Below are 19,285 nucleotides of genomic sequence, written 5' to 3'. Positions count from 1 at the left end.
GGCAGAGGCGCGAGGCCCTCCTCCCGCCTCTCCGCCTACTCCAGCCTCCGCCGCCTCAGCTTCCCGAGCGAGCCCTACGGCCGCCGGAGCAGCTCCCGCGGCGGAGCAGGAGCCGGATGGTCAGAGGAGCCCGGCAGCCCCAGCAGCCGCGGAGTCGCCTGGCCCCCAGGTGGGGCGGGAGCTGGGTCGAGGTCGGGTTTGGGAATGGGGTGGGGGCGCGGGAGCGGGCCCAGGGGCCGTGAAGCATTCGGGGCTCCGAGACGGGAGGGGCGGGGGGTTCAGGCTTGGGGGGGGGCTCGGGGGCGTCCAGGGACGCGGGAGTGGGCTGGGCGGCGATCGCATCCTCGAGGCCGGAGGAGAGGGGCGTGTGAGGGAAGGGACGCCGAGGGGTGAGGCTGGGGGCGCCGGGCCGGGAGGGGCAGGGCGAGCGCGCCCCGTGGACGGGCCGTGGAATGCGGGGGGCGCGGGGCCTGGAGGGGCGGGGCTCGGAGGGGCAGTGCACGATCCGGAGGGGGTGGGCACGGGAAAGGGGAGGTCGGAGGGGCTTGCGGGGGTGACGAGGCAGACAATGAGTAGGTGGAGGTGGGTGGTTTTGGGGAGCGGGGCTGTGACGAATAGGAGCTGAGGATGGAGTGAGGGACTAGCAGGGAGAGCAGGGTTTGGGCAGAGCAGACATTGGGGGAACCGTGAGTCCCAGGATTGCATGGTCTTGGTAAATAGGGGAAACAGAGCATCAGGCGTTTGTAAGGTCAGGTATGAGCTTAGCGAGCCTATGGTCCTAGAGGGTGGTACACTGAGTTTTCGACTGACACAGTAGGATCAGGAGATGTGTTCTTGTATGTTACTTTTAGTTATCATCTTATTTGTTTGGTTTGTAGACTGACTGGCACAGTGGAGAAACCACCTCGAAAACGGAAAAGCAGGTAAGTCAAAATGCCTTTCTGTTTTGCTTCGTGTTTTTCCATTTGCTTGGCTACACCTGTGCCGTACTGCATAGTTATATACTGTTAGTAGATGAAGTTTTTTTATTTAGCTTCTTTTGTAATGAATATAACTACATGCAAGATTTTTCATTTGAGGAGTTCAAAGTAATACCTGTACTGTGTGTGTGTGTGTGTGTGTGTGTGTGTGTAAGATCATATGGGAAAGAGAAGTGGGTAATTGAGAAATCCTAGTTTCTTACGTTAGCTATAATTTCAACTTCTTCACCAATTTTGTTTTAAAAAGGTAGTATTTGGCGGGGTGGGGGGCGGCGGCGGCGCCTGGGTGACTCAGTTGGTGCAACATGAGACTCTCTTGATGTCAGGGTTGTGAGTTCGAGCCCCAGGTTGGGTGCGGAGATTACTTAAAAATAAGATCTTAGAAACAAAACAAAACTAATTTGGGGGCACCTGGTTGGCTTCTTTGGTAGAGTGTGCGACTCTTGATCTCAGGGTGGTGAGTTTGAGCCCCACATTGGGCATAGAGCTTGCTTTCAAAAATAATTAAAATATATTTAAAAACGAATGCTTACTGAATGTTTCCTGTGTGCTGATACCATGTGCAAGTGCTTTATATGTATCATCTTCTGCAATCTCCAAATACCCCAAGGAAGTATGTACTGTTACAATTATGCAGAATAGGAAACTGAGGCACAGAGAGGCCAAGATCACTCATCTAATAAATAATGGAGCCCACATCTGAATCCAGGCAATCTGACTCCAGAGCTTGGGCTCTTAACCATTATACTGTAATGCCTCTAATAAAAATACAATTGAAAATAGATTTTCTTACTGCTTTTTCTTTTATCATCATACTTAGTACATAGAGTCTAATAAAAAATCAGAGCATAGGGAAATAGAAACAGAGAGTGTACTTAGTCTGCAAACAAGTGAATTACTGCTTGAGTGATGAAGAAGAGCATCTGTCTATCCCACAAACATCTTTGTGTGCATTTCACATGTCAGATACTATGTAGCAATTATGAGAAGGTTTCTTTTGCACAGAGGTAGGCAGTGGTCTAGAAAGAAAGTAAGTTACAGTAGTGAGGATGTGACCAGTAGGGCTACTGTCTTAGTTAATACTTGGCAAGTTACTGATGTTAGCATGCAGAATACTTCAACAGTAAGTAGATATGAAATGCTGATGACAGAAGTGATACCAGCCAAAGTTCCTTTGTCATTCTGGGTCTGTGCTGTTCAATATGGTAGCCATATATGGCCATAAAGCACTTGAAATGTGGCTGGCATGGTTGAGGAACTGAATTTTGAATTTTATTAATTGTAATTTAAGTTCAAAGACTGGTATTTGACTGGAAAATGTTCAAGTATGTTTGGAAAAATTTGGGTATGTGAATCTACTTTTTCATCCACAAGTTTTATGAAATTTATATACACATCAAGTATTCCCAGTGAAAATTTAATGTCCAAAACAAGATGTATTCTAAGTAAAAATACAGATCAGATTTCCAATTAGTATGAAAAAAATGAATGTAAAATTTCTTATTACTAGTTTTTGTATTGATGATATGAAGAAATCGTATTTTAGATATATTAAAAGTATTACTAAGATTACTTTCACTTTTTTTTCTTTTTACTTTTCTAACATGGTTATTCAAAAATTAAAAATAATACATATGGCTTACATTACATGTTTTTTTTGGACAGATTTTAACTCTCATTACCCCACTACCCCTCTCTTGCTGTGGCCTCCTGACTGCATTCTCTACCTCAAATCTGTAACTCACTCATCATGCTGTGCAAGTTGATCTTGTAATTCTTCTGCTTCAATCCTTCTATGGTTCCCCATTGCTTATTGAACGTAATTCAAACTTTTTAACCTAATGATTCAAAGAGACTGCCTTTGGGGCATCTGGGTGGCCCAGTTGTTTGAGCATCCAACTCTTGATTTCAGCTTGTGTCATCATCTCAGGGTCATGGGATTGAGCCCGTACGTTGGGCTCTGTGCTGAGCATGGCACTTGCTTGGAATTCTCACTCTCCTTCTCCCTCTGTCCCCCCTCTCTTTTTTGCCCCCCCACCCCCCCAAAAGAGACTGCCTTTATTTCACTTCTGCCTGTCTTCCCAGCGACAGTTTAATACTGTGACCATGGAAATTCTCAATAATGGACCTCTCAAATGTCTAATATTGAATGACTTAACTTTCTGGTGAATCTTGTACGATGAGTAAATTGCTGAATGTAACTTTGTGTTCTGTTTGCTGTTCTCAGAACTTATGTTCTTTCTTTGCTTTGGGTTTCTGCACATGATTTCTCGTTCTCTCTCAAATACTTTCTCCTTGTTCCTTGGCAAGCTCCCTCCTTTAAGACTCTTAGCTTAAATGTCACATCATGTGTGTGGACTTCCCCACCCTCTCCTTCACCTTATCTGCTCCTGGGTTAACTTGTATATATGCCTAGGTATAATGGTTGGGCTGCATTGGAATCCTAACGCTGTCACAGACAAGTTGTGAGATCATGTGTGAGTTAATAAACCTCCCTGAGCCTCAGTTCCCTCAGCTGTATGCAGAAATAATAAGAGTTCAACCCTGGGACACCCAGCTGGCTTAGTTGGTAGAGCGGGCAACTCTTGATCTCAGAGGTGTGAGTTCAAGCCCCATGTTGGGTATAGTACTTACTTAAAAAAATATATAAAAACAAGCCAGTCTCCCTGCTTGGTGGGAGCCCGCTTCTCCTTTTCCCTCTGCCACTCCCCTGCTTATGCTCTCTCTCTTTCTCTCTCAAATAAATAAATAAAATCTTTTAAAAGAATTTTAAAAAGAATAATTTAAAAAAAGAAGTCCAACCCTTAGAGGGTTGTGAAGTGCTTAGTATATATAGTGCCTGACACATAGAAAGTACACACTCAATTTTATGTTAAAAAAGCAGCCATCAAATTCTGTTTATTGGGCGCCTGGGTGGCTCAGTGGGTTAAGCCGCTGCCTTCGGCTCAGGTCATGATCTCAGGGTCCTGGGATCGAGTCCCGCATCGGGCTCTCTGCTCAACAGGGAGCCTGCTTCCCTTCCTCTCTCTCTGCCTGCCTCTCTGCCTACTTGTGATCTCTGTCTGTCAAATAAATAAATAAAATCTTTAAAAAAAAAAAAAAATTCTGTTTATTTCTCGCCTCTTTTTTAAATGTATACAGGCTAAAGGATTAAAAATAAGGTATTAGGGCAAAGAAGAAATGAGAAAAGAATAATAAACCAGGGGTGCCTAGGTGGCTCAGTCGTTAAGCATCTGCCTTCGGCTTGGACCACAATCTGAGGGTCCTGGGATTGAGCCCCTTATCGGGCTCCCTGCTTGGCGGGAAGCTTGCTTCTCTCTCTCCTACTCCCCCTGCATGTGTTCCCTCTCTCGCTGTGTCTCTCTCTGTCAAATAAATAAATAAGATCTTAAAATAATAATAATAATAGTAATAATAAACAACCTGTGGCAAAGTTAGTATATAGACTAGAAAACACTGTATAGTTACTAAAGATGGGTTCCATTTTTGGCTCTGACTTTTCTCAAAGCAAAGAAGAAAATAAAGCTCAACTTCCAGATTCATGGTGTTTATAAAATCAAACACGTGTGTGTGTGTGTGTGTGTGTGTGTGTGTGTTTTAAGATTTTATTTATTTATTTGAGAGAGGGAGGGAGAGAGCAGGAGCAGGAGCAGGGGTGGGGGGTGGGCAGAGGAAGAGAAGAAGCAGGTTCCCTGCATACTGAGCAGGGAGGCCCATGTGGGTCTCCATCCCAGGACCCTGAGATTGTGACCTGAGCTGAAGGCAGATGCTTTACTGACTGGGCTACCCAGGTGCCTCCAAACCCATGTTGTTTAAGAGAAGTACAACTTTTTTTGATTGTTAGATCTCTCTTTCTCTCTCTCTCTCTCTTTTTTTTTAAAGATTTTATTTGACAGAGAGAGAGCGCACACCCAAACAGAGGGAGTGGCAGTCAGGGGGAGAGGGAGAAACAGGCTCTCTGCTTAGCAGGGGCTCCATCCCAAGACCCTGAGATCATGACCTGAGCTAAAGGCAGATGCTTAACTGATGGAGCGACCTAGGTGCCCTCTTGATCATTAGATCTGTGAAATTTTTTATCACTGGTCTTCATGGTGGGGACCCTGTGGTTTTGTGAGGGGGACAATCCCAGTAATAAAATAGTAGTGAGTTTTTAAAGATTTCTTCTTATAATTTTTCTCAATCCAGGTTCATGTAATGCCAGTGAACATTGTCTGAAGACCCAGATTAGTGTATAAGTCTACAGCTCACTGACAGCTTGGCTTGATTCAGAGACAACAGGGATGACAAGTTGCAGGGTTGTTTATTCCCAGCATCTAGACTGGTGCCTGACATGTAGAAAACAGTTGCTTGAATTATTGAATGAATGTGTCCTTAAATACTTCTCAATGAATATTTATTTTTTTTAATTAAAAAATTTTGGGGGAGCATCTGGGTGGCTCAGCCATTAAGCGTCTGCCTTCGGCTCAGGTCATGATCCAAGGGTCCTGGGATCGAGCCCCGCATCGGGCTCCCTGCTCAGCAGGAATCCTGCTTCTCCCTCTCCCACTCTCCCTGCTTGTGTTCCCTCTGTTGCTGTGTTTCTCTCTGTCAAATAAATAAATAAAACTTAAAAAGATAAAATATTTTTTTTTTACTTTCTGGGTTTTTTTTTTTAAGTTTTTTTTTGTTTTTGTTTTTGTTTTTGTTTTTTAAGTAATCTCTCCACCCAGCTTGGGGCTCGAATTTACAATCCCAAGATTAAGAGTCACATGCTCTTCTCACTGAGCTAGCCAGGTGCCCCTGAAACTATTTTCTTAATAATACTGAGACTTTACTTGCCTTTTTTGCTATTACTCAACTTTGATTCACCATGGAGTTGTCTGAGGCTACAGTTAAGAGTAATTTCACTTCTGCTCTGAGGGCTAATGGAATTTGTGCTTCTGTATTACTGTGTTTAAAATTTTTCTTTTACAATCTAATGTAAATATTGATGGGTATACTCACAAAGATAGTTTTTAAGAGTTGTAAAGGGGTTCCTGCGACTAACAAGTTTGAGAGCTGTATGAGAGAACATATTGTAAGAAAGATTAAATTATCCTTCACTCTCAATTCTCGGGATGCTCCCTTTTTTTTTTTTTAAATAAAGATTTTATTTATTTGACACAGAGAGAGAGCATAAGTAGGCAGAGAGGCAGGCAGAGAAAGAGGGGGAAGCAGGCTCCCTGCTGAGCAGAGAACCTGATGCGGACTCGATCCCAGGACCCTGGGATCATGACCTGAGCTGAAGGCAGAGGCTTAACCCACTGAGCCACCCAGGCGCCCCTTGGGATGCTCCTTTAACAATAGGTCCCTCATGGAGGCTCCTTTCCTTCCTTTGGGTGTTTTGACACTTTAAGAGTCCAGAATTGCTGCCTCTGGGAACCCCCAGCTTGGGCTTCCTGAATATAATTTCTTGTAACCACATTTTCGTAAGCATCAGCCAGCAGTGATTTAGGCTTCTATTCTTAGTCAAGAATCATGAGAGCATGTATTTTGCCTGTCTGATTAGGTCAGACCCTGATCAAGTCAAGACTTGGACCCAAGCAGACAGCTAACATACATCTCTGGAGAGGTTCTGTGTGCAAGACCATGATTTTCCTCAGAAAACAGTTCTTGAATTGCTCTAAAAATAGAAAACAAAATGACTAGTTAAGGCCCTAAAGATGGATTGTAAAGAAGGGATGTAATGATCATAGCCAAAAATTTTTTAGAGTTGTTATTATCAGTTGCATACTGTGGCCATAAAAATTCTCAGTATCAAGTGGAATGACCTCCTGATGAACGCTTCAAGATGAATTAATTGTTGAATTTGGTCTTAAGCATCCCTTTGAGTTGGCCGGCTGTGTAGAGTTGTTGACTGTTACCCTATATATCCTATTACAGTTGGGAAAACAGTTGCCAAAAGTATCGTTTTTATTTTATGGTAGTTGCTGTTAAGTCATTTTTTTTTAATAGACATTAGTTAGTGGCTGAATTATTTTTTTCCTTATGTTTTAACTTAAATTCCACTTAGTTAACATATAGTGTAATATTAGTTCCAGGGATAGAATTTAGTGATTCAGTACTTACATACAGTACCCGGTGCTCATCCCAAGGGGACTCCTTAATCCCCATCACCTACTAAACCCAGCATTCCCCAACCCTGCACTCATTTCCTGCCGTGCACTCCCCCTCCCCCCATTATCTTTTGAGATCATTCCTAGTACACACCAAACTATAATCATATTTAAGAAGAACTAAGAGAATTTGAGATAAGCATTTTATACCCTACTCTTATTAATTCCTCCTGTATTTTTTTCCTCACTAAAACTTTTATTTCTTTATCTTAGTCCATCTTTGTACCCCTGGCACCGAGGGGGTGCTCAGTAAAACCACAGTGAACCAATAAATGAGTTGGTAGCAAGAGGGAGTTCATGTATGTTGGGGCTTTAATGCTCCAAAATACTGTGGCACTATTTAAGGACCCTGATAAGGTGTATTAGACTAAAAGGAGTTTTAAGATTAGGAAATTTGATCTCTGTGTGGTTTTGGAAATTCTGAAGACTTCAACATGTCTGCTTATAATGTTTGGATTATGAGTTTGAGCATCCTCTCAGATCCTGTCAGAAACAAGACCCATTTGCTTGGATAGGATTCACGCTGATTAAAGCTTTACCGTATGATTTGGGGGCTTTTTTTAGTGATGCGTTTAGAGCCAAGAGATCTAAGCATTTTGATGGTATATGCAATTTGTCTGAATTACATTTGAATTCTAAAACCATTTAAATGCTCTCTAGTCCTGGGTACCAGGCATATAGAGTGAGATTTGGCCCTTGCTGGGGTAAAACTCATGTAGTAGTAGAGAAGGCAGACCCAAACAGTGGGCAATGTAATGACTTTGTATGTACACGAAGGATTTGTAGTAATTCTGGATACTGGTGGTGAGGGCACTTTGTACAGACATCTCATCCAGGCCCTGGAGGTTTTTGGGAGGTTACTTTGGTGGTAGTGTGGTTATTGAAATGACAGAGTAGACCTTGGATGGACTGACTAATGATGAGGTCTTAAGTGAGCTGAATTCAGGACCCGAACCAGGTCAGTATCAGGTATGGAAAGAAAGGTGTTTTTAATAGTTTGGGCTGTGATGTCAGTTTTTAGAGATTAAGGAGTGGTTCTCAAAAAGGGGCAAGTGGTTCTCAAAAAGAGGCAGTTTTGCCTCCTGGGGGGCATTTGGCAATGTCTGGAGATATTCTTGGTTGTTACAAGTAGGGGCATCTAGTGGGTGAGGCCAGAAATGCTGCTGAACACCCTACAGTGTTCCCTGTAGAGTGGCCTCTCACATCGAAGAACTATTCAGCTCAAATTGTCGATGATGCGAAGTGGAGAAATCCTGGACTACAGTCAAATCCCAGCTCTTCCAAATACTGCCTTTGGGCTCCAGAACAAAGTACGGATTCAATCTCTGAATTGTTTGCCCTTTTGCAAAATGCAGGTGTTGACAGTACTTCCTTGGAGGATTATTCCCTCTTCTGATAGCATATAAATTGTGGGAGTTCGGGGACTTTTGTCTATTTAAAAAATAGATTCATTGGGGCACCTGGGTGGCTCAGTGGGTGAAAGCCTCTGCCTTGGGCTCAGGTCATGATCCCAGGGTCCTGGGATTGAGCCCCGCATTGGGCACTCTGCTCAGCGGGGAGCCTGCTTCCCCCTCTTTCTCTGCCTGCCTCTCTGCCTACTTATGATCTCTGTCAAATAAATAAAATCTTTAAAAAAAATAGATTCGTTGAAGTGATGAATGTAAAGTACATGATAACAGTCACCTGACATCCATTAAATACTTAATAAATGATACCTGTGACTGTCATTAGTTTAAATATTCTTGTCTTTCCTTCTAGTCTTTTATTTTTTTTAATCCTTCTAGTCTTTTAAAAATCACGTTGATTGAGGTTATTATTAGTGCAAAAAAAGTGCAGTAATTTTAAGTATGCAATTTTGATGAATTTTGACAAATGTATCCAGTTGTGTAGCCACCCACTGTAATTATGATCTTGAACATCGGCATTACTATCCTCCTCACCCCCACATTTGCTCCTGTTGCCTTGATTCTGGAAACTACTGGTCTTTTTATCCTATTACTTATAGTTCTGTTTTTTCTAGAATCTCATATAAGTAAATCATTCATTAGATAGTCCTTGGTGTCTTGCTTCTTCCTTGGCATAAAGCTGTTGAGATTCATCCATGTTCTTATTCGTAACTGTAGTTAATTTCTTCTTATTGCTGAGGACCAGTGTATGTATGTTTTTTACATTGTATGATTTTTACCATAATTGGCTTATGCATTCGCCAGTTGACAGTCATTGGCTTGTTTCTGGTTTTTGGCTAGTATGAGTGCATCTGTTAATGAACATTTGAGTGAAGTCTTTGGGCAGATATGTTTTCATTTCTCTTGAGTAGATAGATGCCTATGAGTGGACTTGCTGGGTCTTATGGTAAGTGTATGCTTAACTCTTTAAGAAATTGCCAGACTGTTCTCCAAAGTGGCTGTACAATTTTGCATGCCTGCCAGCAATATTTGGGATTCCACATGCTTCCTATCCTTGCCAGTATTTGGTATTGCCATTCTTTTTCTTTTAAAAAGCTTTATCAAGGTATAATGGCATGCAGTAAGCCACACATACTTGAAGGGCACAATTTGGTAAGTTTTGACACACGTGTATACCCTTGAAACCATCACCATTGTTTGCCATTCTGGGGGTGTATAGTGATATATATCCTTCTGTTTTTAATTTCCCTTTCCATAGTGATCGATCTTGTTGAGCATCTTTTAATGTATTTATTTGCCATTCATAAAACTTCTTTTGTGGGTTTTCTTTTCATATCTTTTGTCCATTTTTTATCAGTTGTTTGTCTATGTATACAGTTATAAGGTTTCTTTATTCTGGAAACAAATGTTTTACAGGTATTTTCCCCCAATCTATGGCTTGCCTTTTCCTGTTTGCCCTACAGTAATTTTAGCTTGAATAATAGGTTGGATGGCAACGCTTTTAATCGAGACAGCAGAGACAGGAGCAAATTTGGAAGGGTAAGATTATGAGTTTATTTTGACTATATGGAGTGTAAAGTGCTTCAGAGTTCCTCATCTCTCACCAGGCAGGTGGAAACATGGATCTGGAGCTGAGAAAGGAGTAGGGCTTTAGATACAGAGCTGGAAGCCATCAGTAAATAGTTATCCAAGTTATGCAAATGAATTAAGTAACTGAGGGAGACCATCTTGAGTGGAATGTGAAGAAGAACAGAGCATTTTAATAGCTTGGTGTACATTGGGGAGGGTATATGATATGGTGAGTGCTGTGAAATGTGTAAGCCTGATGATTCACAGACCTGTACCCCTGGGGCAAATAATACATTATATGTTAATAAAAACAATTAATAAAAAAAAATTTGGTGTGGAAATAGACCAGACTACTTTCTGTTTTTTGCATGTTCTGTCTTTGCAGTATTATCTGTCCATTGCAGTCTTTCTGTATGTAGTCATCAAACAAGTAATTATCTCTGGGAGATAGATCTCCATACTCTTTGGTGAGGAACCGATTCTTGAGTTAGTTGTATTGAAAACCAGGTGAACATTTTCCAATTTACACTGAAACACAGGAACATCCTCTGCTTAGAGAGTTTGTGTATGACACTGTTTGCCTTACTAACGTCCCTACAGAAATGCAGTGGTTTTGGTAAAGCTGTTTCTTACAGCATGTGTCAGTGAAAACCTAGGACATATCAAAATTCAGTTCTGCAAAAACAGATTTTACAGGGCCCAGGATAATATGGTCAACGTGGTAAGCATTTTCATGGTAATATTTTGCTCAAGATAAAACCTAGACTGGCTCAAGAAGTGATTTTTTAAGGGTGTTAAAAAATGAGCCCAAAGATTCACTGGGACTAATTCAAGGGCTTCCGGGAGGGTGGGAGTAGGCAGAAGGAAGTTAAACAGGCCAGCTTCCAAGGCTCCACACTGACTTTTATGTATGTATGTCCGTATGCGTAGATGTCTGTATGTGTATTTTTAATGTGGAAAATTTCAAATACAAAATTAGAATGCTACAGTGAACTTAAATTGTTCATCCAGCTTCAATAATTATCAATTGAATCCTGTTTTGTTTATATACCCTCCTACTCGACCTGAAGCATATGCCACACATGGTATTCATCTTTAAATATGGTAGTATGCATCGTTGAAAGATAAGGACTCTTTTAAAACACATTACCACAGTACCATCAACAATAACTTAGTGTTTCCCTAGTATCATCAAATATCTGTCTTGTCAGTGTTCAGATTTCTACATCTGGCTAATCATTTTTTTAAAATGTCTGTCTGGGGGTCCCTGGGTGGCTCAGTGGGTTAAGCCTCTGCCTTCGGCTCAGGTCATGATCTCAGGGTCCTGGGATCAAGCTCCGCCTCGGGCTCTCTGCCCAGCAGAGAGCCTGCTTCCTCCTCCCCCTCTGCCTGCCTCTCTGCCTACTTGTGATCTCTCTCTCTCTGTCAAATAAATAAATAAAATCTTTTAAAACAGTAAAAATAAAATGTCTGTCTCTCTGGGGTGTGTGGGTGGCTCAGTCATTTAAGCATCCGACTCTTCATTTTGATTTGGGTGGTGATCTCAGGGTCATGAGATTGAGCCCCATGTTAGGCTCTGGCTCAGTGGGGAGTCGGCTTGAGATCCTCTCCTCTCTCCTTTCGCAAAAGATCTTTAAAAAAATAAGTCAAAGTACAGTGTCCGTTCAAATCAGGATCCAGGTCAGGTTCATAGCTTGTAGTATGTTGAATAGATCTCAAGTTCTTTTAAGTCTGTAGTTTTCCCCATACTGTTTATTTGTTGAAGGAAGTATGTTTCTTACTAAGAGTGTCTCACAGTCTATGATTCTTGGGTGGCTCAGTCAGTTAAGCGTCTCCTTTGGCTCAGGTCATGCATGATCGCACGGTCCTGAGATCAAGTCCTGCATTAGGCTCCTTGCTCGGCAGGGAGCATGCTTCTCCCTCTGCCTCTACCTGCCACTCCCCCTGCATGTGCTCTCTCTCCCTCTCTTTCTCTGACAAATAAATAAATAAAATATTTTTAAAAAGAGTTTCCCACAGTCTAAATTTTTAATTTCTGAAAAAGTTGAAGTATGATTTATGTATAATAAAATTTACCTATTTTAGCGTATGGATTTTGACAAATACATAGAGTTGTTTACTTAGCACTACAGTCATGGTCTCTAACAGTTCCATCATTTCCCCAAATTCCCTTCTGTCCCCACTGACAACTTGACAGCCAATGAACAGTCTTTCCACAGTCTGGATTTTGCTGATTCTCTCCATCCCCGTGGTATCATTTAGCATATTTCTCTATTCCTTATGTGTCTTATAAAATAGTAGTTACAGCTAGTTCTAGATATTTGATGATTGAAGACCTATTTATTTTTTTTATTTTTTTGGAGGGAATACTTCATAAGATTGGTGTGTACTTCCATTAAGTCTTCTCATTTTTTGATGTTAGGAACCCATAGTAATCAGTGTCCATGTTTATAATTTTATTTGTGGTTATAGATGGTGACGTTCTGGTTCTCTTATTTCTTTGTTATTAGCTAGAATACTTATATAAAGAGAAGTTTCCCTGTTGACTCGAACATTTACTTTTTTTTAATTTTTGCAATTAACATAGAGTGAAATTGTTTTTTTATGTGTGCAGTTCCATGAACTTTGAACACGTGTAGATTCATGTGACCACCACTGTATTCAGGGTACAAAACATTGCAGTTACCTCAAAAAACTCTCTTGTGCAATTCTGTTGCAGTCACCTCCTCCTTGCATCCCTGCTCCCTGGCAACTGATCTGTTCTCCTTCCGTTCATTGACTTACTTGATTTTCCTTAAGTGTGGTGTGTAAAAGGAAAAGCAGAATAAATGCTCCTTTGTCCCCCTCTTTTTTTTTCCTTACCATATTTTGGTATGAGTTGGTTTTCTAGCGTACTCCAAGGCAGCTGGCTTGCTTGCTTTCTTTTTTGTTTTATGAAAAGTATTATCAAGTCATGGATTTAAACGTATTTGATGCATTTCGGTCCATTATGGTTATTTTTCTTATTGATGTTCACATTGACCTAGCTTTGCCCAATGGAAGCCTCTTTAAATTGGCTCCTGGGTCTTTTTGATACAACTCCGGGGAACTTTGCTAGCTTCCTTGTTTTCTGCTTAGACAAGGTATTCTAGGCCCATCTTGTAGTTTCCTCCTCTGACCTAGAATTGACCATTCTCCAAACAGACCTGTTTCTTCTGGCATCATTCTTCTATGTTTTCATATCCTGAGAGACTATTTGAAAGAAGGGACTACACACCCTAAAAGTAGTTTGAAAGCAGCAAATCTAGAGGAATGGATTATATATTATGTGTTTCAATAATCCTTCATAAATATAATTTTTAAATTTAGGTTTGTGATAAAAGTGGAGTAGCACACAGTTGGGAGTTATATTCTAGGTTAAGATCCTGAAATATGGGTAATCTGTAATGCTGAGTATGGCTGAACCCATTGAGAGATCAAGTGACCAGAGGGTGGAATTGATGTTTTCTCTTTTATGGAAATTGTGGATTCCTAACCTAACTGGATGGCTTTCCCACAAGGCCAGGATTTTTCTGAGTTGGGGGTGCAGGGATGGGAATCCCCGGCGGAAGCACCACCCCCAGCTAAACACCAACTGCTGAATGTTCTAAATGGTTCTCTAGGAGAGCATAGCCTGGAAAAAATTGTGGGTAATACAATTTTTATTTTATTTATTTATTTGACAGAGAGAGAGAGAACATAAGTAGGCAGAGTGTCAGGCAGAGGGAGGGAGGAAGCAGGCTCTCCCCTGAGCTGGGAGCCCAATGCGGGGCTCAATCCCAGGACCCTGAGATCACGACCTAAACCAGAGGCAGCTGCTTAACCGACTGAGCCACTCAGGTGCCCCCAAAACCTTAATGTTTTGATGGAGCAATCTATTTAGAACTTTCTTTGAAACTACCAAGAGCAGGGACGCTTGGGTGCCTCGGTTGGTTCAGCATTCGCCTTTGGCTCAGGTCATGATCTCAGAGACCTGGGATCCAGTTCCTCATCAGGCTCCTTGCTCAGTGGGGAGCCTGCCTCTCCCTCTGCCTGTCCTTCCTGTTCTTGTGCCCAATTTCTCTCTCTCTGGCAAATAAATAAATAAAATCTAAAAAAAAAAAAAAAGAAGAAGCTACCAGGATTAATGAGTTGTAAAAGAGATCCATAAATTGGTTAATTAATTGACTATATAGTAGGGCTATGAATTTTTTAAAGATTTTATTTATTTATTCAAGGAGGGTGGCACACAAGCAGGGAGAGGAGCAGAGGGGAGGGAAGAGAGACAAGCAGACTTTGCACTGAGCTCAGAGCCTGGTGGGGCTTGATCCCACAACCTTGGGATCATCACGTGAGCCCAAACTAAGAGTTGGATACTCAACCAACTGAGCCACCGAGGTGCCCCAGTAGGTATGAATTTTATTTCACGAAATCAGGTACCCAAGAAATGTTACAATATTGGGCGCCTGGGTGGCTCAGTGGGTTAAAGCCTCTGCCTCCGGCTCAGGTCGTGGCCCCAGGTTCCTGGGATCGAGCCCCGCATCGGGCTCTCAGAGCCTGCTTCCCTTCCTCTCTCTGCCTGCCTCTCTGCCTACTTATGATCTCTGTCACATAAATAAATAAAATCTTAAAAAAAAAAAAGAAATGTTACAATATTTTAATTCCTTCATACAAAATTAAATCCAGCCTTGGGATCCATGTCCCTCCCACCCCCAATCCACCAAACTGATGAAAAATTCGGTCTCAGTGATTAAGAATGGGCATCCACCCCTCTTCCGGGTTGTAGAAGAATCTCAGAGCCAGGCAAAGGGTGCAAGGTAATTTTCAGTCCATAATGGCTGTGACTGGTAGGAATGTTGTCTGAGTGAGTGTGGTTCCTTGAGGTTTGGTGGCTCTAACAGTTATGGCCAACGTTAAGCACACGAATTTTTGCTAGCTGTGGGGATTCCAGGGTAGAAGTTTCAGCTTTCTTAGGTACAACACACATCCATTTCTCTCCAAGGACCTGTCATTTATCTGGAGCACTGCTAGAAGTGGGGTTGCAGGCCCTGTCTTACTGTGGGTCCTGAAGAAGTCCTTCCTCTTACTAGATAATTCACTCCTTTTTTAAAAAGTATTTTTTAATGTATTCATTAGAGAGAGAGAGAGACAGAACACAAGCAGGGGGTGAGGCAGAGAGAGAGAGAGAGAAGCAGACTCCCTGCCGAGCTGGGAGCCTATCTCTGGGCTCAATCCCAGGACCTGGGGATCATGACCTGAGCCCAAGGCAGACGCTTAACCATCTGAGCCATGCAGGTGCCCCATTTCACTCCTTTTTTCTTCTCGTTTCTACCTTTCTGCCCTCAAAGGTACTGTTCTTTCACCCTTCCCTCAGCGTCATCTCCTCAAGGAGCTCACATTTTCAGAAAACAAACACAAACCTCCCTTGAGGCTAGGACTGTCTTGGAGACTGGGGAATACAGTGAGAATAAAACATCATTGATGTCTTAATAACTATCCAGCTACTTTTTTTTCTTCAGTGATTCTTTTAGTCCCTGTAGTGGTTTTAAAGATCTGTCCACAAATTCTTTGGTTCTCCTTTCTTTAAAAGATGGAGCTTTATTCTCCTCCCCTCGAGTGTGGGCTGGACTTCTGACTCCCTTCTAGTGGCTGGAAAACGGTGGAAGTGATGAGACCTCACATCCCAGATGAGGTCCTCAGGAGACTTCAGCCTGTCTCGGGCGTACTCTTTCCATCTCTCTCTCAAATCACTTGCTGTAAGGAAGACTAGCTGCCATGATGTGAGGCAGCCCTGGACAGACGAGAGCCACTTGCCGTGTTGTGAAGACAGGCAGCCAATGGTGAGGGCCACATGGCAAGGAAGAAAGTCTGCCAGCAACCACATGCGTGAGTTTGGAAGGGGATCCTGCATTAGTTGAGCCTTGAGATGACTCCAGCCCTGGCCAACGGCTTGACTTACTATCCTGGCTTCACAAGGGCTGAGTTATATAAGCCTGTGATTTCGGAGGTGGGGGGGACTATCTCCTTTCTTTCAACACTGGCTCTGTTGTACCCAAGGGATGAGTCTCTGGCTAAGCTTTCTCTCCTTCTGGGTAGGTCTCTGAGGGGCACTGGGAAGTAAGTGTGTGTGTGTGTGTTTTGGAAGCAGCTATCTTTTGATTAACAGCACTGCAGGACAACTGACTTTCAGGCAGTGATGTGTGCCTGTGGTAATAGCCGAATCTTCAACCATTTGCTTTCCTCTTCAGAGTCTTTGCTCTGTCCCTGGTCTTTTGTCCCACAGATTGAGAGTTAGTCCACGCTCATGTTCACTCTTATGAAGGCAAGAGCCAAAAGGTTGTTGCCCAGTGAAATTCAGTTTTCCTCTGCCTGGTATCTGTCACTAGGTTTTGAACTCTTTTTCAGCCCCTTTCTTGGCTGTCTGGGAAGAGTGGGTGATGGATAATTTTATGTATCAACTCGACTGGTGCCTAGACATTTGGTCAAACATTATTCTGTGTGTGTGTCAGGATGTTTGTGGATAAGAGTAACATTTGAACTGGTAGACTGAGTAAAGTAGATTAACCTTCCCAATTGGGTGGGCCTCATCTAATCAGTCGAAGACCTGAAAAGAGGAAAAAGTCTGAATAAGAGTGAACTAACTACCCCTGCTAGACTGCTTGAATTGGGACATCAGTCTTCTCTTGCTTTGGATTTGAGCTGAAGCCTTGCTCTTCTTGGGTCTCCATCCTGCTGGCTCTTAGCCTGGGACTTAAACCATAAGCTCTCAGCAGGCTTTCGTACTCCCAAGTAGAATCATACCCTGGGCTCTCCTGGGTGTCCAGTTTGTTGACTGCAGATCTTGGGACTTTTTGGCCTCCATAATTGTGTAATCCAATTCTTTATTATCTGTCTATCTAGACACACACACACACACACACACACATCCTCTTGGTTCTGTTTCTCAGAAGAACTGACTAATACATAAGCCTCATCTTTTTTGTAGCCTTACTTTGTTTCATTGCCGGTTTGTCCGAGTGCTCCTAAATTTGTCATAGCTTCTGCATAATTAGCTGTGGGTTCTCTTCATGGATGCAGTCTACCATGAAATGGCCATCTTCACCATGAGCTAAACAAAAGGAAGAAATGCTTGTGTTTTCATAAACGTGGCAGCTGTTTTGGAAACATGTCACACTAAAGCTAGGCATCATTCATTATATTCTTGTTTTGCAGTGGGTTTCTTTCTCCCAAGCTCTCTCCTTATACGCCCATGGGCCTCAGAAGCATATGTGCCTGTTTGGCAGGATCCTGGGAATTCTTCCTGGATAGAGGAGCCCATCGTGAAGGTGCTCACATATGGATTTCCAAAAACCTGCAAAGGGGCAGTCAGAACTTTTAAAGTTTTATTTATTTGTTTATTTATTTATTTTCAAGTAGAATCTACACTCTACATGGGGCTTGAACTTAACGATCCTCAGATCAAGAATTATGTGGTCTTCTGAATGTGCTAGCCAGGCGCCCCAGAATTTTTAAATTACTGTGATAATTCCAAACTATAGCATTATCTACCTATTTTTAGAGGACAGTTGCCCCCCCCACCCAAAAAAAGACTTTAGATTTAGAACAATTACCATTAGCCTGTCTTTCTATCAGTAGACAAGCAAGTTGTTTATCTATTGTGGTGACTCCTAGCTGGTGGTAATGAAATTGTCATCAGTAAGAGATTTCTTACTTGTTTTATAAAGTAGGAATATGTATCTATATTGTCTGAAACCAGTTTTAAGTTATTGAGATGCAAGTTTAGAAGAAGGGGAATGTGGGACAGCTGGGTGGCTTAGTCAGTTGGGCATCTGCCTTCAGCTCAGGTCGTTATCTCAGGGTCTTGGGATGGTCCTGCATCAGGCTCATTGCCCAGGAGGGAGCTTGCTTCTCCCTCTCCCTGCTGCTCCACCTGCTTGTTCTCACTCTCTCTCTGACAAATAAATAAGTAAAATCTTAAAACAAATGAAAGTAAAAGAAGGGGAATACTTTTAGTAATTTATAAGAGAATTACGGAAAGATTTGTTTTTGAATACAGCAGTAAGCAGAGTAGGAGAAATCCTACTGTTAACATACCAGAAAAGGAAGTCCTTTAAAATTCCTCAGTCTCCATCTTTTCAAATATGGTTTACTTACATGTTCATCAATAGCTGACATGTAGGCATGCCTGGGTGGCTCAGTCTTTAGGCGTCTGCCTCAGGTCATGATCCTAGGGTCCTGGGATCAAGCCCCGAGTCAGGGTACCTGCTCTGTGGGAAGCCTGCTTCTCCTTTTTCCACTTCCTCTGCTTGTGTTCCTTCTCTGGCTATCTTTCCCTCTGTCAAATAAATAAAATCTTTAAAAAAAATAGCTGACATGTATTTCAGTGTTTCCTAAGAATTTTATCCAAATCAAATGTCTCATGTACCTGCTATTACATATCTTATATGCCCTTGTGACATATGACATTTAGTAAGAAGAGTTCGTGAGTTCAAGATATTTCTCTCATTATTGATTTTTCTTAATAACCAGTTAACCGGGGCCCCTGGGTGGCTCAACTGGTTAAGCATCTGCCTTCAGCTCAGGTCATGATCCCAGGGTGCTAGGATCGAGCCCTGTGTCGGGCTCCCTGCTCAGCGGGAGAGTCTGCTTCTCTGTCTCCCTCTACCACCCCCCCACCATGCTCTCTTTCTCTCTCACATGTTCTTTTTGTTTCTCAAATACATAAGTAAAATCTTAAAAAAAAAAAAAAGATAACAAAACTACAATAGTCATATAGATGGCCACAGAATTCTTTTAGTTTTAAAAAGAGGTTCTGAAAACGTTGGAAACCACTGGACTAGATATCTTTGGAGCTATTTCTAGCTCTGATATGTGGGAAAGGAACTGTGGCTTTAAGGATGGAGTGTATATTAGGATGTGTGTGAAGAGCATCGCAGAGCATGCTGGTGAAATCCCCAGGGCTTTGGCTGGCTTCTAGTCACTCCTTTTTTTTTTTTTTCCTACATACCCCAGGGGTTTGATTCATCTTTTTTCTAAGAGTCATTTGGTAATCTGTTGTTCTCTCTGCCCATAAAGCCTTATCTGAAAGAGAATGCAGGTGCCTCAGCTTTCCCTTACCTTGTTAGCTCTGAAAGTAATCGATGCTTTTTCAATTTCAAGGGTTTTTACTGCCAGTAACAATAGAGAATGAAATGAATGA

General features: G+C 42.2%; 1 protein-coding gene across 7 annotated transcripts in view; it reads left to right on the top strand.

The window, feature by feature from the left end:
* The window catches only part of SCAI (suppressor of cancer cell invasion), a 129,895-nt gene continuing 110,610 nt past the window's right edge, over positions 1-19,285 (top strand). For 3 of the 7 annotated variants that reach the window (XR_004383676.1, XR_004383675.1, XM_032865845.1), the window contains exons 1-2: positions 1-169; positions 879-923. Coding sequence is in view for 3 of the 7 variants with exons in the window: in XM_032865845.1 (XP_032721736.1) it covers positions 117-169; positions 879-923 (98 nt within the window). In the remaining 4 variants the exon portion in view is untranslated. Of the gene's footprint in view, positions 170-878; positions 924-19,285 lie in introns of those variants that run through there. The other 4 variants (XM_032865840.1, XM_032865839.1, XM_032865842.1 and 1 more) reach the window with 3 other exon arrangements.

Source organism: Lontra canadensis, unplaced genomic scaffold (assembly GCF_010015895.1).
Source record: "Lontra canadensis isolate GAN:19392208 unplaced genomic scaffold, GSC_riverotter_1.0 scaffold30, whole genome shotgun sequence".
NCBI lineage: Eukaryota > Metazoa > Chordata > Mammalia > Carnivora > Mustelidae > Lontra > Lontra canadensis.
Note: the sequence above shows the minus strand (reverse complement) of the source record. Positions and strands in the feature narration are given on the sequence as shown.